We start from the raw sequence: 15,094 nt of genomic DNA, 5'->3' as shown, positions 1-15,094 counted from the left end.
AAACAGATCTATAATGGAGGTTCAGCACGATACAGTCCTGTTCTAGGTACATATTGTGGACACCAGACACCCAGTGAACCCATCGTGTCTAGATGGAGGAGGGTTTTGGTACACCTCAATGCCCATCACCTCCATACTGGGTCAAAGTTCCGTTTCCAGTATCAGGCGGTAGATACAAGAGGGGAACTGGGTGTCACACAAACAGGTGAGAAGCTCATTTAGGCAATTCTTAGTCAATGAAGAAGTTAAAAGAAAAATCGTAATTGCTCATGAATACTGAATTAAATATGCCTCAGAAAAAAAAAAATCAGCTCATTAATAAAGGAAATTATTCCTATAATAGGTGCCATTTTATGTGTACAGGGAGGAAGAAGTTGCCTTTTCATACTCTATCAACAATCTTCCTCATGTATTTATGTATTTATGTTCCAGCATCAGACAGAAACTGCACATTTGTGGTGACACTGAACTCTACAGCAACATACATAAGACATCCTGGCTTCCCATTACCTCCAGCTAACAACTTGAACTGTGAGTGGTTGGTTCAGGCACAGCACCATGAGCGGATCTACATTAGACTACATTACAACCTGGAGGAATCTTCAACATGTCAATATGATTACATCATTATTTATGATGGTAAGGGCAGAGACTGACTGAAGGCTAGTAGAGAGGTATGCAAGCTAACAGCACAAACCCAAGGCATCCACATAAGGTGGTTTGTCCCATCTCCATATCTTTTAATATCCAACTTAGCTTTGAATCCATGTATACTTTCTGCATTTACTATCTCCTCATCCAGACCGTTCCATGCATCAGTACTTCTAATGGGAAACTATACTTTTTGACATCTCTTCTACAAGCACTCCTCTTCAGCCTCTTCCCATGTCCTCTAGTGTCCCGTGTATCCCAGACCATTAAGTCGCTCCAGTCCACCTCCTCTACTCCCTCATATGCTTTATATATCGCAATCAAGTCTCCCCTTTCTCTCCTCTTTTCCAACATTGGCAGATGTAGCCTTTCCAGTCTCTCTTCATATGACAAGTCCCTGATACTTGGTACCATCTTCATAGCTGCTCTCTGAACTCTCTCCAACTTCCTTATATCCTTTTTCTTGTATGGCAACCACACTACTGCTGCATATTCTAGTCTACGAGTCTCGTAGGTCTTATCAGCGACATGATCATCTTCCTGACCATCTCTTCATCCATATATGCAAAGGCCTGCCTTATTCTTCTCAACAAGTTATAGGTTTCTCCTGTAATTTTGCTAATGTGTCTCTCCAGGGTCAGGTTCCCAGTCACTGTAACACTGAGATCCTTTTCCTCTTCTGCTCCACTCAACCTTACACCATTCAACACATAATTTCCTTTTACTCTTCTTGTACTTTTTCCAAATTCTATTTCCTTACACTTCCTTAAATTAAATTCCATTTCCCATCTGTAACTCCACTCTGATATCTTGTTCTGGTCTTCTTGTAATGTTTCACAGTCCTCTGCACTCTCAACTTTCTTCAGCAACTTTGCATCATCCACAAAAAGGCTCATGTAGCTGTTCACACTCTTTGTCATATCATTTATACAGACTGCAAACATGATTGGTGCAAGTACTGAGCCTTCGGGTACTCCACTTATGACTTCCCTCCATGATGATTTTTTATCTTTTACCACCATTCTCATTTCTCTGTTTGTCAAGAAATTTTCCATCCATCTCAGCAGGCGCCCCCTTAGCTCACCATTATGGTTCAACTTCCACAACAATTTCCTGTGTGGCACTTTATCAAAGGCCTTCTTCAGGTCTAAATAAACACAATCAGCCCATCCATCTCTTTCTTGCATTATATCCACCACTCTAGAATAAAAACTCAGTGAGTTTGTAACACACGATCTCCCTCTCCTAAATCCAAATTGTTGCTTTATTATCACTTCATTTCCTTCTAGGTACTGCATCCATTTATCCTTCACCAATCTTTCACACATTTTGCACACCACACTTGTTAGAGACACAGGTCTATAGTTTAAGGGCTCCTCTTTACTCCCACCTTTGTAGATTGGCACTATGTTGGCTTTCTTCCATTCAATTGGGACTCTGCTTTCAATTAGGGAGCTTTCAATAATATTATATATTACCTATGTCAGCTGCTGATTGCACTCTTTTAGTATCCATCCTGACACTCCATCAGGTCCAGGGGCCTTCCTAACGTCTAGTCCCTAGCCTAGTCTAGTCTAGTCCATCTGTTTCTGGACATCCTCTTCAGTCACTTGGATTTCCCCCAGACCCATTTCTTCACTCATCTCACTCTGCCACACAAATGTTTTCTCTTTTGTGAATACTGATTGAAAACTCCTGTTCATTATCTCTGCCAATTCAGCCGGATCCTCACACATTTGACCATTCATCTTCAATCTGCTTATTCCTTCTCTATTTTTCATTTTGCTGTTCACATATTTGAAGAATAGTTTTGGTTCCTCTTTGCATTTGTCCATAACATCTTTCTCATAATTTTTCCATTCTTCTGTAATAACCCTTACATATTCATTTCTTGTAGTTGTGTAGTTTTTGCCATAGCTCCTGCGTATTTTTCCTCTGCCATCTATTCCATGCCGTTTCCCTCTCCTCCCTAGTTATTTCACATCTATTATACCAGTCATTGTTATATCTTCTCTTTGTCTCTACTTTTGGTACATATCTTTTCACTCCCTCTTCATAAATATTGATGAAAGCTTCCCACTTCTTTTGCACATTACTTTTTTTTTTTTTATATGTAGGAAGGACACTGGCCAAGGGCAACAAAAATCCAACAAAAAAATATGCCCACTGAAATGCCAGTCCCATAAAAGGGTCAAAGCAGTGGTCAAAAATTGATGAATAAGTGTCTTGAAACCTCTTGCTGTGATAAGTGTACTCCAGTCCGCTTCACCAAAGTTTCTCCTCATTTGTTTAAAATTTGACTTACCATAATTAAATCTTTCACTTTTATAATCTTCACATCTACTTTCCTCTCTTTTTTCTTTAATACAAAACCTTATCATGACATGGTCACTTTTCCCTAGTGGACAACTATAGTTCATGTCTTCTATAATATCTGTTTCTTTTGATAATACCAAATCAAGTCTTGATGGCTCCTCTCCTCCTCTGTATCTAGTGTTTTCCTCAACCCACTGTGTCATAATATTGTTCATTGCCAGTTTCAGAACCTTATCTCCTCTTGTCCTCCTCTTGTGTTCCACTCCTCCCAGTTTATCTCTTTACAATTAAAATTTCCCATTATAACAATTTTGTTGTTTTCTTTAATTTTCTTTACAAGCCATTCTTTTGTCTCATTCAGCAACTGTTCATGCTCTTGTCTATTCCAGGTCCTTGTTTTTGGTGGGACATACACCAATGTGACATATCATAATCCTCTTCTTCCATTTATTAGTTGTAAGTTTAGGCCTTCCACCAAGCCTTCTGCCTTTTCCACACTCTCCACCCTCTTTTCCTACATCTGTTTCTTATCTACATATTGTACTTTCCCCTTCTTAAATTTGATGTTTCTGAATCTCTTAGTTTAGTTTCTACTGTTGCCATGATGTCTGGTTCATTTGCTTTTTATAAATTCATTCACTTAATCCATCACTGAACCTAAACCATCCACATTAGTGTATGCCACTGTCCATGTCCCTCCCTCTCTTACAGCTGTACCTCTGCACCCTTCACTCTTCGCATGTACCACTTCCTCAACCTTAGGTCCATTACTCTCCAGTGTGTGTGTGTGTGCATTTAACTAGTTATATTTAGCTAGTTGTATTGTACAGGGCACGAGCCAAAGCTCATTTTGTCCTGTCTTCATAACCACATTTATCCAGTTTCTCTTTAAGCATGTGCATACTGTTTGCCACAACCACCTCTTGCTTCAAATTATTCCAGATTTCAATAGTTCTATACAAGAAGCTGTATTTCTTGATGTCGCTTGAACATCCACTCTTCTTCCCATGCCCCCTTGTCTGTCTCTCTTCTTCCTCTGTCTGTGGTACCAAGTCATTTCTGTCTATTCTTTCTATGTTGTTTACTAATTTGTACATTGTTATCAGGTCTTCTCTCTCTCTCTTCTCTCATGTAGTGTTGGTAAACCCATCTCTTCAAGTCTTTCTTCATAGCGTAAGTCTTTCAATTCTGGTACCATCTTTGCTGCTATTCTTTCCAGTTTCTATATATCTTTTTTCTACGTGGAGCCCAAACTACTGCTGCATATTCCAATTTAGGACATATGCTTGGTATAATTTTCTTCATAATTTTCTTATCTAAATAGTTAAATGCTACATCAATGTGTATTTACCTAGTTGTGGTTTACATGAGGGGAGTAATCTCATAGTATTCCGTCTCTATATCTATCCAGTTTGGTCTTAAAAGCATGGACAGTTACAGCATTGACAGTGTCTCACTGAGTTTACTCCATTTGTTCACACTTCTGTGAGGAAAATTATACTTCTTGATGTCTCTTCTATAGTTAACTATTTTCAACTTCTTACTGTGTCCTCTTGTACTCTGTATGTCTAAATTTTTAAAACATTTTTTGTTCACATTTTCCATACCATTTATCATTCTATAGATGTTTATTAAATCCCCTCTCTCTCTCTCTCTCTCCTATTTTCAAGGGTAAGAATTTCCAACATTCTTAATCTCTCTTCATAGGCTGACTTACTCAACTCTGGAAACATCTTAGTGACTGTCCTTTGTGTGTGTGTGTGTGTGTGTGTGTGTGTGTGTGTGTGTGTGTGTGTGTGTGTGTGTGTGTGTGTATGTGTGTGTGTGTGTGTTTCACCTACGGTCGTCTGCTAGTCACCCAGCCAGCTGTTCCCCAACAGAAAGAGCTCAGAGCTTATAGTGACTGATCTTCGGGTAGGACTCAGACCAATGACACACCACACACTGGGACAGCGAGGTCACAAGACCTTGGGTTACATCCCATACGTACTTGCTGCTAGGTGAACAGGGGATACACATTAAGAGGCTCGCCCATTTGCCTCGCTGTGCCCGGGATTCAAACCCAGGCCTTCTTGTTTTTTTTTTTTTTTTTTTTTTTTTTATGTAGGAAGGATACTGGCCAAGGGCAACAAAAATCTAATAAAAAAAAATGTCCACTGAAATGCCAGTCCCATAAAAGGGTCAAAGCAGTGGTCAAAAATTGGTGGATAAGTGTCTTGAAACCTCCCTCTTGAAGGAATTCAAGCCATAGGAAGGTGGAAATACAGAAGCAGGCAGGGAGTTCCAGAGTTTACCATAGAAAGGGATGAATGATTGAGAATACTAGTTAACTCTTGTGTTAGAGAGGTGGACAGAATAGGGGTGAGAGAACGAAGAAAGTCTTGTGCAGCGAGGCCGCGGAAGGAGGGGAGGCATGCAGTTAGCAAGATCAGAAGAGCAATAAGCATGAAAATAGCAGTAGAAGACAGCTAGATCTGCAACATTGCGGCGGTGAGAGAGAGGCTGAAGACAGTCAGTTAGAGGAGAGGAGTTGATGAGACGAAAAGCTTTTGATTCTACCCTGTCTAGAAGAGCAGTATGAGTGGAACCCCCCCCAGACATGTGAAGCATACTCCATACATGGACGGATAAGGCCCTTGTACAGAGTTAGCAGCTGGGGGGGTGAGAAAAACTGGTGGAGACATCTCAGAACACCTAACTTCATAGAAGCTGTTTTAGCTAGAGATGAGATGTGAAGTTTCCAGTTCAGATTATAAGTAAAGGACAGACCGAGGATGTTCAGTGTAGAAGAGGGGGACAGTTGAGTGTCATCGGAAAAGAGGGGATAGTTGTCTGGAAGGTTGTGTCGAGTTGATAGATGGAGGAATTGAGTTTTGAGGCATTGAACAATACCAAATTTGCTCTGCCCCAACCAGAAATTTTAGAAAGATCAGAAGTCAGGCATTCTGTGGCTTCTCTGCGTGATATGTTTACCTCCTGAAGGGTTGGACGTCTATGAAAAGACATGGAAAAGTGCAGGGTGGTATCATCAGCGTAGGAGTGGATAGGACAAGAAGTTTGGTTTAGAAGATCATTAATGAATAATAAGAAGAGAGTGGGTGACAGGACAGAACCCTGAGGAACACCACTGTTAATAGATTTAGGAGAAGAACAGTGACCGTCTACCACAGCAGCAATAGTACGGTCAGAAAGGAAACTTGAGATGAAGTTACAGAGAGAAGGATAGAAACCGTAGGAGGGTAGTTCGGAAATCAAAGCTTTGTGCCAGACTCTATCAAAGGCTTTTGATATATCCAAGGCAACAGCAAAAGTTTCACCAAAATCTCTGAAAGAGGATGATCAAGACTCAGTAAGGAAAGCCAGAAGATCACCAGTAGAGCGGCCTTGACGGAACCCATACTGGCGATCAGATAGAAGGTTGTGAAGTGATAGATGTTTAAGAATCTTCCTATTGAGGATAGATTCAAAAACTTTAGATAAGCAGGAAATTAAAGCAATAGGACAGTAGTTTGAGGGATTAGAGCAGTCGCCCTTTTTAGGAACAGGTTGAATGTAGGCAAACTTCCAGCAAGAAGGAAAGGTAGATGTTGACAGACAGAGCTGAAAGAGTTTGACTAGGCAAGGTGCAAGCACGGAGGCACAGTTTCAGAGAACAATAGGAGGGACCCCATCAGGTCCATCAGCCTTCCGAGGGTTTAGGCCAGCGAGGTCATGGAAAACATCATTGCGAAAAATTTTAATAGGTGGCATGAAGTAGTCAGAGGGTGGAGGAGAGGGAGGAACAAGCCCAGAATCGTCCAAGGTAGAGTTTTTAGCAAAGGTTTGAGCAAAGAGTTCAGCTTTAGAAATAGATGTGATAGTAGTGGTGCCATCTGGTTGAAGTAGAGGAGGGAAAGAAGAAGAAGCAAAGTTATTGGAGATATTTTTGGCTAGATGCCAGAAATCACGAGGGGAGTTAGATCTTGAAAGGTTTTGACATTTTCTGTTAATGAAGGAGTTTTTGGCTAGTTGGAGAACAGACTTGGCATGGTTCCGGGCAGAAATATAAAGTGCATGAGATTCTGGTGATGGAAGGCTTAAGTACCTTTTGTGGGCCACCTCTATCATGTATAGCACGAGAACAAGCTGTGTTAAACCAAGGTTTAGAAAGTTTAGGATGAGAAAAAGAGTGAGGAATGTACGCCTCCATGCCACACACTATCACCTCTGTTATGCGCTCAGCACACAAAGACGGGTCTCTGACACGGAAGCAGTAGTCATTCCAAGGAAAATCAGCAAAATACCTCCTCAGGTCCCCCCATCTAGCAGTGGCAAAACGCCAGAGGCACCTTCGCTTAGAGGGATCCTGAGGAGGGATTGGAGTGATAGGGCAAGATAAAGATATGAGATTGTGATCGGAGGAGCCCAACGGAGAAGAAAGGGTGACAGCATAAGCAGAAGGATTACAGGTCAGGAAAAGGTCAAGAATGTTCAGCGTATCTCCAAGACGGTCAGGAATACGAGTAGGGTGTTGCACCAATTGCTCTAGGTCATGGAGGATAGCAAAGTTGTAGGCTAGTTCATCAGGATGGTCAGTGAAGGGAGAGGAAAGCCAAAGCTGGTGGTGAACATTGAAGTCTCCAAGAATGGAGATCTCTGCAAGAGGGAAGAGGGTCAGAATGTGCTCCACTTTGGAAGTTAAGTAGTCAAAGAATTTCTTATAGTCAGAGGAGTTAGGAGAGAGGTATACAGCACAGATAAATTTAGTATGAGAATGACTCTGTAGTCGTAGCCAGATGGTGGAAAACTTGGAAGATTCAAGAGCGTGGGCACGAGAGCAGGTTAAGTCATTGCGCACATAAACGCAGCATCCAGCTTTGGATCGAAAATGAGGATAGAGAAAGTAGGAGGGAACAGAAAAGGGGCTACTGTCAGTTGCCTCAGACACCTGAGTTTCAGTGAGGAAAAGAAGATGAGGTTTAGAAGAGGAGAGGTGGTGTTCTACAGATTGAAAATTAGATCTTAGACCGCGAATGTTGCAGAAGTTAATGAAGAAAAAGTTGAGGGGGGTGTCAAGACACTTAGGGTCGTCGACAGAAAGGCAGTCCGACCTGGGGACATTTATGGTCCCCTCCCCAGATGGGGACTCCGAGTCTGGTGTAGGAGTTGCCATGATTTTAAAATTTTTGAGTGAAGGGTGTGTGTGTTATTAGATGCTTGTAGTTTTGTGTGGAGGAAGAAAGAGAGTTGTCTTTAGAGGGCAGGCTGTGACTGCCCCCTTGTGTTGTGAGACACAAAGGGAAACGTTCAGTGAGGTCACAGCTGGGTTTAATGATAAGTTCACAGCACCCCCTGAACAGTGCTTTAGACCTCACTGGGAGTAATTATCGTTTCGGCAGGTGTCTACTGCCTCCTCCTTGTGATTGAAAATTAGATCTTAGACTGCGAATCTTGCAGAAGTTAATGAAGAAAAAGTTGAGGGGGGTGTCAAGACACTTAGGGTCGTCGACAGAAAGGCAGTCCGATCTGGGGACATTTATGGTCCCCTCCCCAGATGGGGACTCCGAGGCTGGTGTAGGAGTCGCCATGATTTTAAAATTTTTGAGTGAAGGGTGTGTGTGTTATTAGGTGCTTGTAGTTTTGTGTGGAGAAAGAGAGTTGTCTTTGGAGGGCAGGCTGTGACTGCCCACTTGTGTTGTGAGACACAAAGGGAAACGTTCAGTGAGGTCACAGCTGGGTTTAATGATAAGTTCACAGCACCCCCTGAACAGTGCTTTAGACCTCACTGGGAGTAATTATTGTTTCAGCAGGTGTCTACTGCCTCCTCCTGTGGTTGTAAGCTGAGCGTGCTAACCATTACACTACGTGGTGTGTGTATCCCCTGTGTGTTTGTGTGTGTGTGTGTGTGTGAGTGTGATTCACCCATGGTCGTCTGCTGGTCACCCAGCCAGCTATTCTCCTACGGAAAGAGCTCAGAGCTCATAGTGACCAATCTTTAGATAGGACTGAGACCACTCACACACCACACATCGGGACAACAAGGTCACAACCCCTTGGGTTACATCATGTACCTACTTGCGACTAGGTGAACGGTTGGCTACACATTAAGGAGCTCACCAATTTGCCTCGCTGCAACTGGGATTCGAACCTGGGCCTTCTTGGTTGTGAGCTGAGCATACTAACTGCTACACTATGTGGTGTGTGTGTGTGTGTGTGTGTGTGTGTGCATGTGTATTTATTTACCTAGTTGGGGTTTAGGGAGGGGAGTAATCACATAGTATCCCATCTCTATATCTATCCAGTTTGGTCTTAAAAGCATGGACAGTTACAGCATTGACAACGTCTTCACTGATTTCATTCTGCTTGTTCACACTTCTTTGAGGAAAACTGTACTTCTTTTCTTGATGTCACTTCTACAGTTAACTTTCTTTAGCTTCTTACTGTTCCCCCTTGTACTCTGTGTGTCTAAATTTATAAAACATTTTTTGTCCACATTTTCCATACCATTTATCATTCTATTGATGTTTATTGAATCTTCTCTCTCTCTCTCCTATTTTCAAGGGTAGGAATTTCCAACATTTTAAATCTCTCTTCATAGGTTGACTTGCTCACCTCCGGAACTGCTCTTTGTACTCTTTCTAATTTTACAATATTCCTCTTTGTATGAGGAGACCACACCACTGTGGCATATTCCAATCTTGGTCTTATCATGGAAATCAACAACTTTTTTAACATTCCTTCTTCCAAATATGAGAATGCCATTTTTACTCTTTAACAAATTCATAATCTCTTCAGTAATTTTATCAGTGTGTCTGTCTGGAGTCAAATTTTCAGTAACTGTTACTCCCAAATCCACTTCTTCTTTTTACTTCTTTAACTACACACCATCCATCTCATAATGATACTGTATTCTTTTCTTACTCTTACCAAACTCCATTACTTTACATTTACTTAAACTGAATTCCATTTGCCAAGATTTACTCCATCTATTTATCTACTTATCTTATTAAATCATCTTGCAGTACCATATAGTCATTTACATTTTATACCCTTCTCATCAGCTTAGCATCATCCACAAATAAGGTCATATAACTATATATTTCTTTATTTATGTCATTCACATATATTACAAACATTATCAGTCCCAACACTGATCCCTGTGGGACACCACTAGTTACTTTCAGCCAAGATGGATTTTGGTCTTGTATTACAGTTCTCGTCTCTCAATCATCCATATAATCCTCTGTCGACTCCAGCAGTCTTTCTCCAATTTTTCCATAATTTTCTTATCTTCCATAGCAATCTTCGGTGTGGTACTTTGTCAGACGCTTTCTTCAAATCTAAGTAGACACCATCCACCCATCCGTCTCTCTCCTGCACAATATCAACTACCCTTGAATAAAAGGACAATAAGTTCACGAAGCATGATCTTCCCCTCCTAAGTCCAAATTGATAATTTACCAAAACTTTATCTCATTCCAAATGTTCCATTCATCTTTCCTTTATTGTTCTTTCACATAGTTTTCCTACAACATTAGTCAAGGACACTGGTCTATAATTTAGTGGGTTTTCCTTATTTCCTCCTTTGAATATTGGTGTAATATTTGCTCTCTTCCAATCTTTCGGTACTCTTCCCTGTGATAGTGATGTCACCACTAGACTGAATTTTTATCAGCCAGTTGTTCTCTACATTCCTTCAATATCCAGTTTGATACTCCATCTGGACCAGTTGCTTTATTTACATTAAGTTCTTCCATCATCTTAAGTATTTCCTCATAACTGACTGGGACTGTACTTAGTATATTCCTCACCAACTTATCCCTTCCAGCACCAAACTCCCCTTCCACAGTAAATACCGATCTGAAACTATTGTTCATAACCTCCGCCATGTCCTGTGCATCCTCGTAGATTTTTCCTTCAACTTTCAGTCTTGATACACCTTCCTTCTTCATCTTCCCATTAATATGTCTAAAGAACAGTTTGGGTTCATTTATACACTTATCTATTATATCTCTTTTATAGTTTCTTCTCTCCATTCTTATTATCTCAATGTACTTGTTTCTAGCGTCAATATATTCCTCCCATCTGCTTTCAGTTTTCCTCTTCCATCTATTCCAAGCCCCTTTGCATTTTGTATTGAACCATTCTTTACCCATTCTACATCTCGCTCCTCCTCTAGATACAAATTTCTCCACACCAGAATTGTATATCCTTATAAATTCATCCCATTTTTTCCGAACATCTTCTGTATCTTCAAAGTCTTTCCAGTCCACTGCAACAAAGTACTTTCATAATTTTTAAAAGTCAGCTTTACTATATTTAGATCTTCTCACCTTATAGTTTTCAACAATGATTACATTTTCATTTTTTAAATTAAATTCCATCAACACATGATCACTTTTACCTAGAGGGCTATCAGAGTGTTTAGTTTCAATAATTTCCATGTCCTTGGTAAACACTAAATCAGGTCTTGATGGTTTATCTCTTCCACTAAATCTAGTATCACAATCAACCCATTAAGTCATCAGGTTTTCCACTGCCCAGTTTAATAGTCTATTACAACATGAGTTCTCACTTCCAGTAGTTGTCAATGTCTCCCAATTTATCTCCTTACAATTACAAACACCAACAATAACTATATCACCGCTTTCCATCAACATCTTTTCAAGACCTTTTAGCACATCTACCAACATTTCTTTGTGCTCTTCTTTTTGCCAAGCATCGGTCATAGGTGGCATATACACTCCTACATAATTAATTATCCTTTCATTTCCACTTCTAATCATCACTTGTAAAATTTCAGACTTGTCTTCACTTTTTATTACCTTCTCCACTTTTAACACATTTTTTAGTCAGAATGATCACTCCGCCTCCTCTCTTGTCATTTCTATTTTCCATCCATAAATCATATTTATCATCACTAATGTCAGGAGTTCCCCATTCATTTTTCCATTTTGTCTCACATAATACAACAACATCTGGTGCAGTTCTGTTTAACTATTCATTTAATTCCATTTAATTAACATTAATCTATTTACATTAGTATAACATTACTTACTGTTTGATGTACAATTTCTTTATTCTCATATCTCTTACTCTCCAGAAAAACTTCTCCTCCATTCATTGTTTCTTTTTTTGTTTAGCCTCATTACTAGCTCCTTTTGCTTCAACCTTTCATTCTCATCCATATCCCTGTTTATCCATGTGTGTGTGTGTGTGTGTGTGTGTGTGTGTGTGTGTGTGTGTGTGTGTGTGTGTGTGTGTGTGTATTTACCCAGTTGTATTTACCTAGTTGTGAAATACAGGACAAGAGCCACACTAGGCTCATGCTGTCCCGTCTCCAAATAAACTTTTATCTAAATTTTCTTTAAATTTATGAATTGTCTTTGCAGACACAGTCTTATCCTTAACTTCATTCCACTCTGTTATACTTCTGTGTGGGAAGCTATGTTTCTTGATGTCTCTTCTGCAAACGCTCCTTTTCAATCTCCTTCCTTGTCCTCTTGTGTCTCATATCTGGTATCAAGAGGTCTTCTCTGTCCAACTTTTCCATTCCTTCCAATATTCTGTATACAGTAAAATCCCTCTTATCCGGCATCAACGGGACCGCCGACATGCTGGATACTTGAATAGAAGTGAAATTATGTCCACAATCACCACCCTGCACTCATGCATCTTACCATAACAAAGATCAGCTGATCGCCGTGCCGCGCGTCGCCACCCGTGCTGCCACCTCACACTCACCAACACACAATACTACTGTACTAACATTCTCTTTAAAACTTTCCTCTTATAAATAAGTTGGTGGGTTACAAAAATAAAGTACGTATACACTTATTTGCTTTATTCAATATTAGCCACGATGATACTGCAGTGTGTAATGATTTGCTTTATTCAGTATTAACCACGATGATACTGCAGAGTGTGATGATTTTCCGCTGCCTTTAGGGTGTCGGTGGCTTTCATGTAATCCCGCAACTTTTTCGTTTGGGATTTAATGTCATAAATAGTTGATGAGCCCACACCATATTCCGCCATTAGTTGCTGTCTGCTTTCATCTCTCTCTAATCGTCGACAAATGTCTACCTTCTGCTTAAGTGTAAGCACAACATGCTTCCTCTTTTCTACAACTTTAGGCATGATGAAGGCGTCAGGCGATAAACAGTGCACACGCGGGATTGAGTCACTGAGTAAACACAGTGCAGTGGGCCGTGGGTGGTGTGAAGCAGTGCACTCTGGTGGCGAGGGGACAAAGTATGCCTCTCGCGAGAATTTTAATCGATTTTATGAGTGCACATTGATTTTTTATTGATTTTAAGGCCCGGGGAAAAATGTGCCGGATACTTGAAGCTGCCAGATGCTCGAATGCCGGATGAGAGGGATTTTACTGTATTGCTATCAAATCACCTCTTCCTCTCCTTTTTTTTCTAGTGTAGTCAGGCCCAGTCTCTTCAACCTTTCCTCATAACTATACTCTCTTAAGTTTGCAGGGATTTTAGTTGCAGCTCTCTGGATTCTTTCTAACTTTCTTGTATCCTTTTTCAAACTTGGCGACCACACTAATGCTGTGTACTCCAATCTCAGACTTATCATCGTTGTTATCAGTTTTTTTTTTTATCATATCTTCATCAATATAGGAGAATGCTATCTTGATGTTTCTCAGCAGATTATATGTTTCTCCTATAATTTTGTTTATGTGCTTCCCAAATGATGAATTATCAGTAATAATTACTCCTAGGTCTTTTCTTCTGATCTTATAGAGATTTCCTCATTCCCTAAGTAATAGTTGCCAACTAGTCTTTTCCCACTTTTTCCAAACCTCATTACACTACATTTTTTAGTATTAAACTCCATATTCCACCTCAATGACCATTCATTAATCTTAATTAAGTCCTGATTTAAAGCATTGCAATCCTCTTCATTTTTTACTTTCCTCATAATCTTATCGTCATCAGCGAAAAGGTTCATGTAACTTTCTACACCTTCTCTCATATCATTTACATAAACTGTGAACATAATAGGTGCAAGTACCAAACCTTGTGGGATTCCGCTTATTACCCTTCTCCAGTTCAACTTCCTGCTTTTAATTACTGCCCTTATTTCTTTGTTTGTCAAAAAGTCAGTCATCCTCTTTAACAGTGATCCACCGAGTCCTCCAATTTTTTTCCATTTTCCATATTTGTCTTCTGTGTGGAACTTTATCAGATGCTTTTCTCAGATCTAAGTATATGCAGTCTGCCCATCCATCTCTCTCTCTTGCACTATATCTATTACTCTTGAGTAGAAACTTATCAAATTCGTAACACAAGATCTTCCTTTTCTGAAACCAAACTGTTTCTCTGTTATCACCTTGTTGTCTTATAGGTATTTCACCCATCTGTTCTTGATAATCTTTTCACAAATCTTCGCCACCACACTTGTGAGCGATACAGGTCTATAATTTAATGGATCTTCTTTGCTTCCAGTCTTGTGGACTGGGGTAATATTCTCCCGTTTCCAGTCTAAGGGTACTCTACCTTTTACCAGGGTGGTGCTAATTATATTGTGCAATGCTGAGACTAATTGTGAGCTACACTCTTTTAAAATCCAACTGGAGACACCATCAGGACCCATTGCTTTCCTTACATCCAGGTCTTCCAACATATTCTTTACTTCATCTACTGATGTTTTAATCTCCTTTAGGTCAGTCCCTTTTTCTAACGCTGTCCTCTCACCTCTAAAGTCATTTTCATTAGTAAACACAGAGTGGAAATATCTCTTAAACACTTCAGCTACCTCTTCTGGGTCATCCACTGTCTCTTCTCCAGCTTTTACCATACTTATTTCATCTTTACTCTCATTTTCCATTAATGAATTTATAAAATAATTTTGGTTGGTCTTTACATTTTGCCACAACATTCCTTTTCAAAATTTTTTTACTCATCTCTGTGAGTTTTGACATATTCGTTCTTCTTCCTTATATAATTGTTCCACAGGTCCAGTCTCTTGTTTTTCTTCCACTTGTTCCATGCTTTTCTCTCTCCAATCTAGCTGTTGCACATCTGTTGTACCAATACTTTATGAAAAGGTTCTCTGTTGATCTTTTGGGTACCCATTTCTCTACTCCCTTATTATAAATGTCCAGGAAAGCTGTCCATTTTTCCTCTAT

General features: G+C 40.0%; 1 protein-coding gene across 3 annotated transcripts in view; it reads left to right on the top strand.

Moving 5' to 3' along the window:
• The window catches only part of LOC135114948 (cubilin-like), a 226,195-nt gene that overhangs the window by 66,926 nt on the left and 144,175 nt on the right, over nt 1–15,094 (top strand). For all 3 annotated transcript variants that reach the window (XR_010275724.1, XR_010275725.1, XM_064031254.1), the window contains exons 37-38: nt 7–205; nt 433–639. Coding sequence is in view for 1 of the 3 variants with exons in the window: in XM_064031254.1 (XP_063887324.1) it covers nt 7–205; nt 433–639 (406 nt within the window). In the remaining 2 variants the exon portion in view is untranslated. The remainder of the gene's footprint in view (nt 1–6; nt 206–432; nt 640–15,094) is intronic.

The sequence above is a fragment of the Scylla paramamosain genome, chromosome 28 (genome assembly GCF_035594125.1).
Source record: "Scylla paramamosain isolate STU-SP2022 chromosome 28, ASM3559412v1, whole genome shotgun sequence".
NCBI classification, from domain to species: Eukaryota; Metazoa; Arthropoda; class Malacostraca; order Decapoda; family Portunidae; genus Scylla; species Scylla paramamosain.
This window is presented reverse-complemented; position numbering and strand designations above follow the sequence as displayed.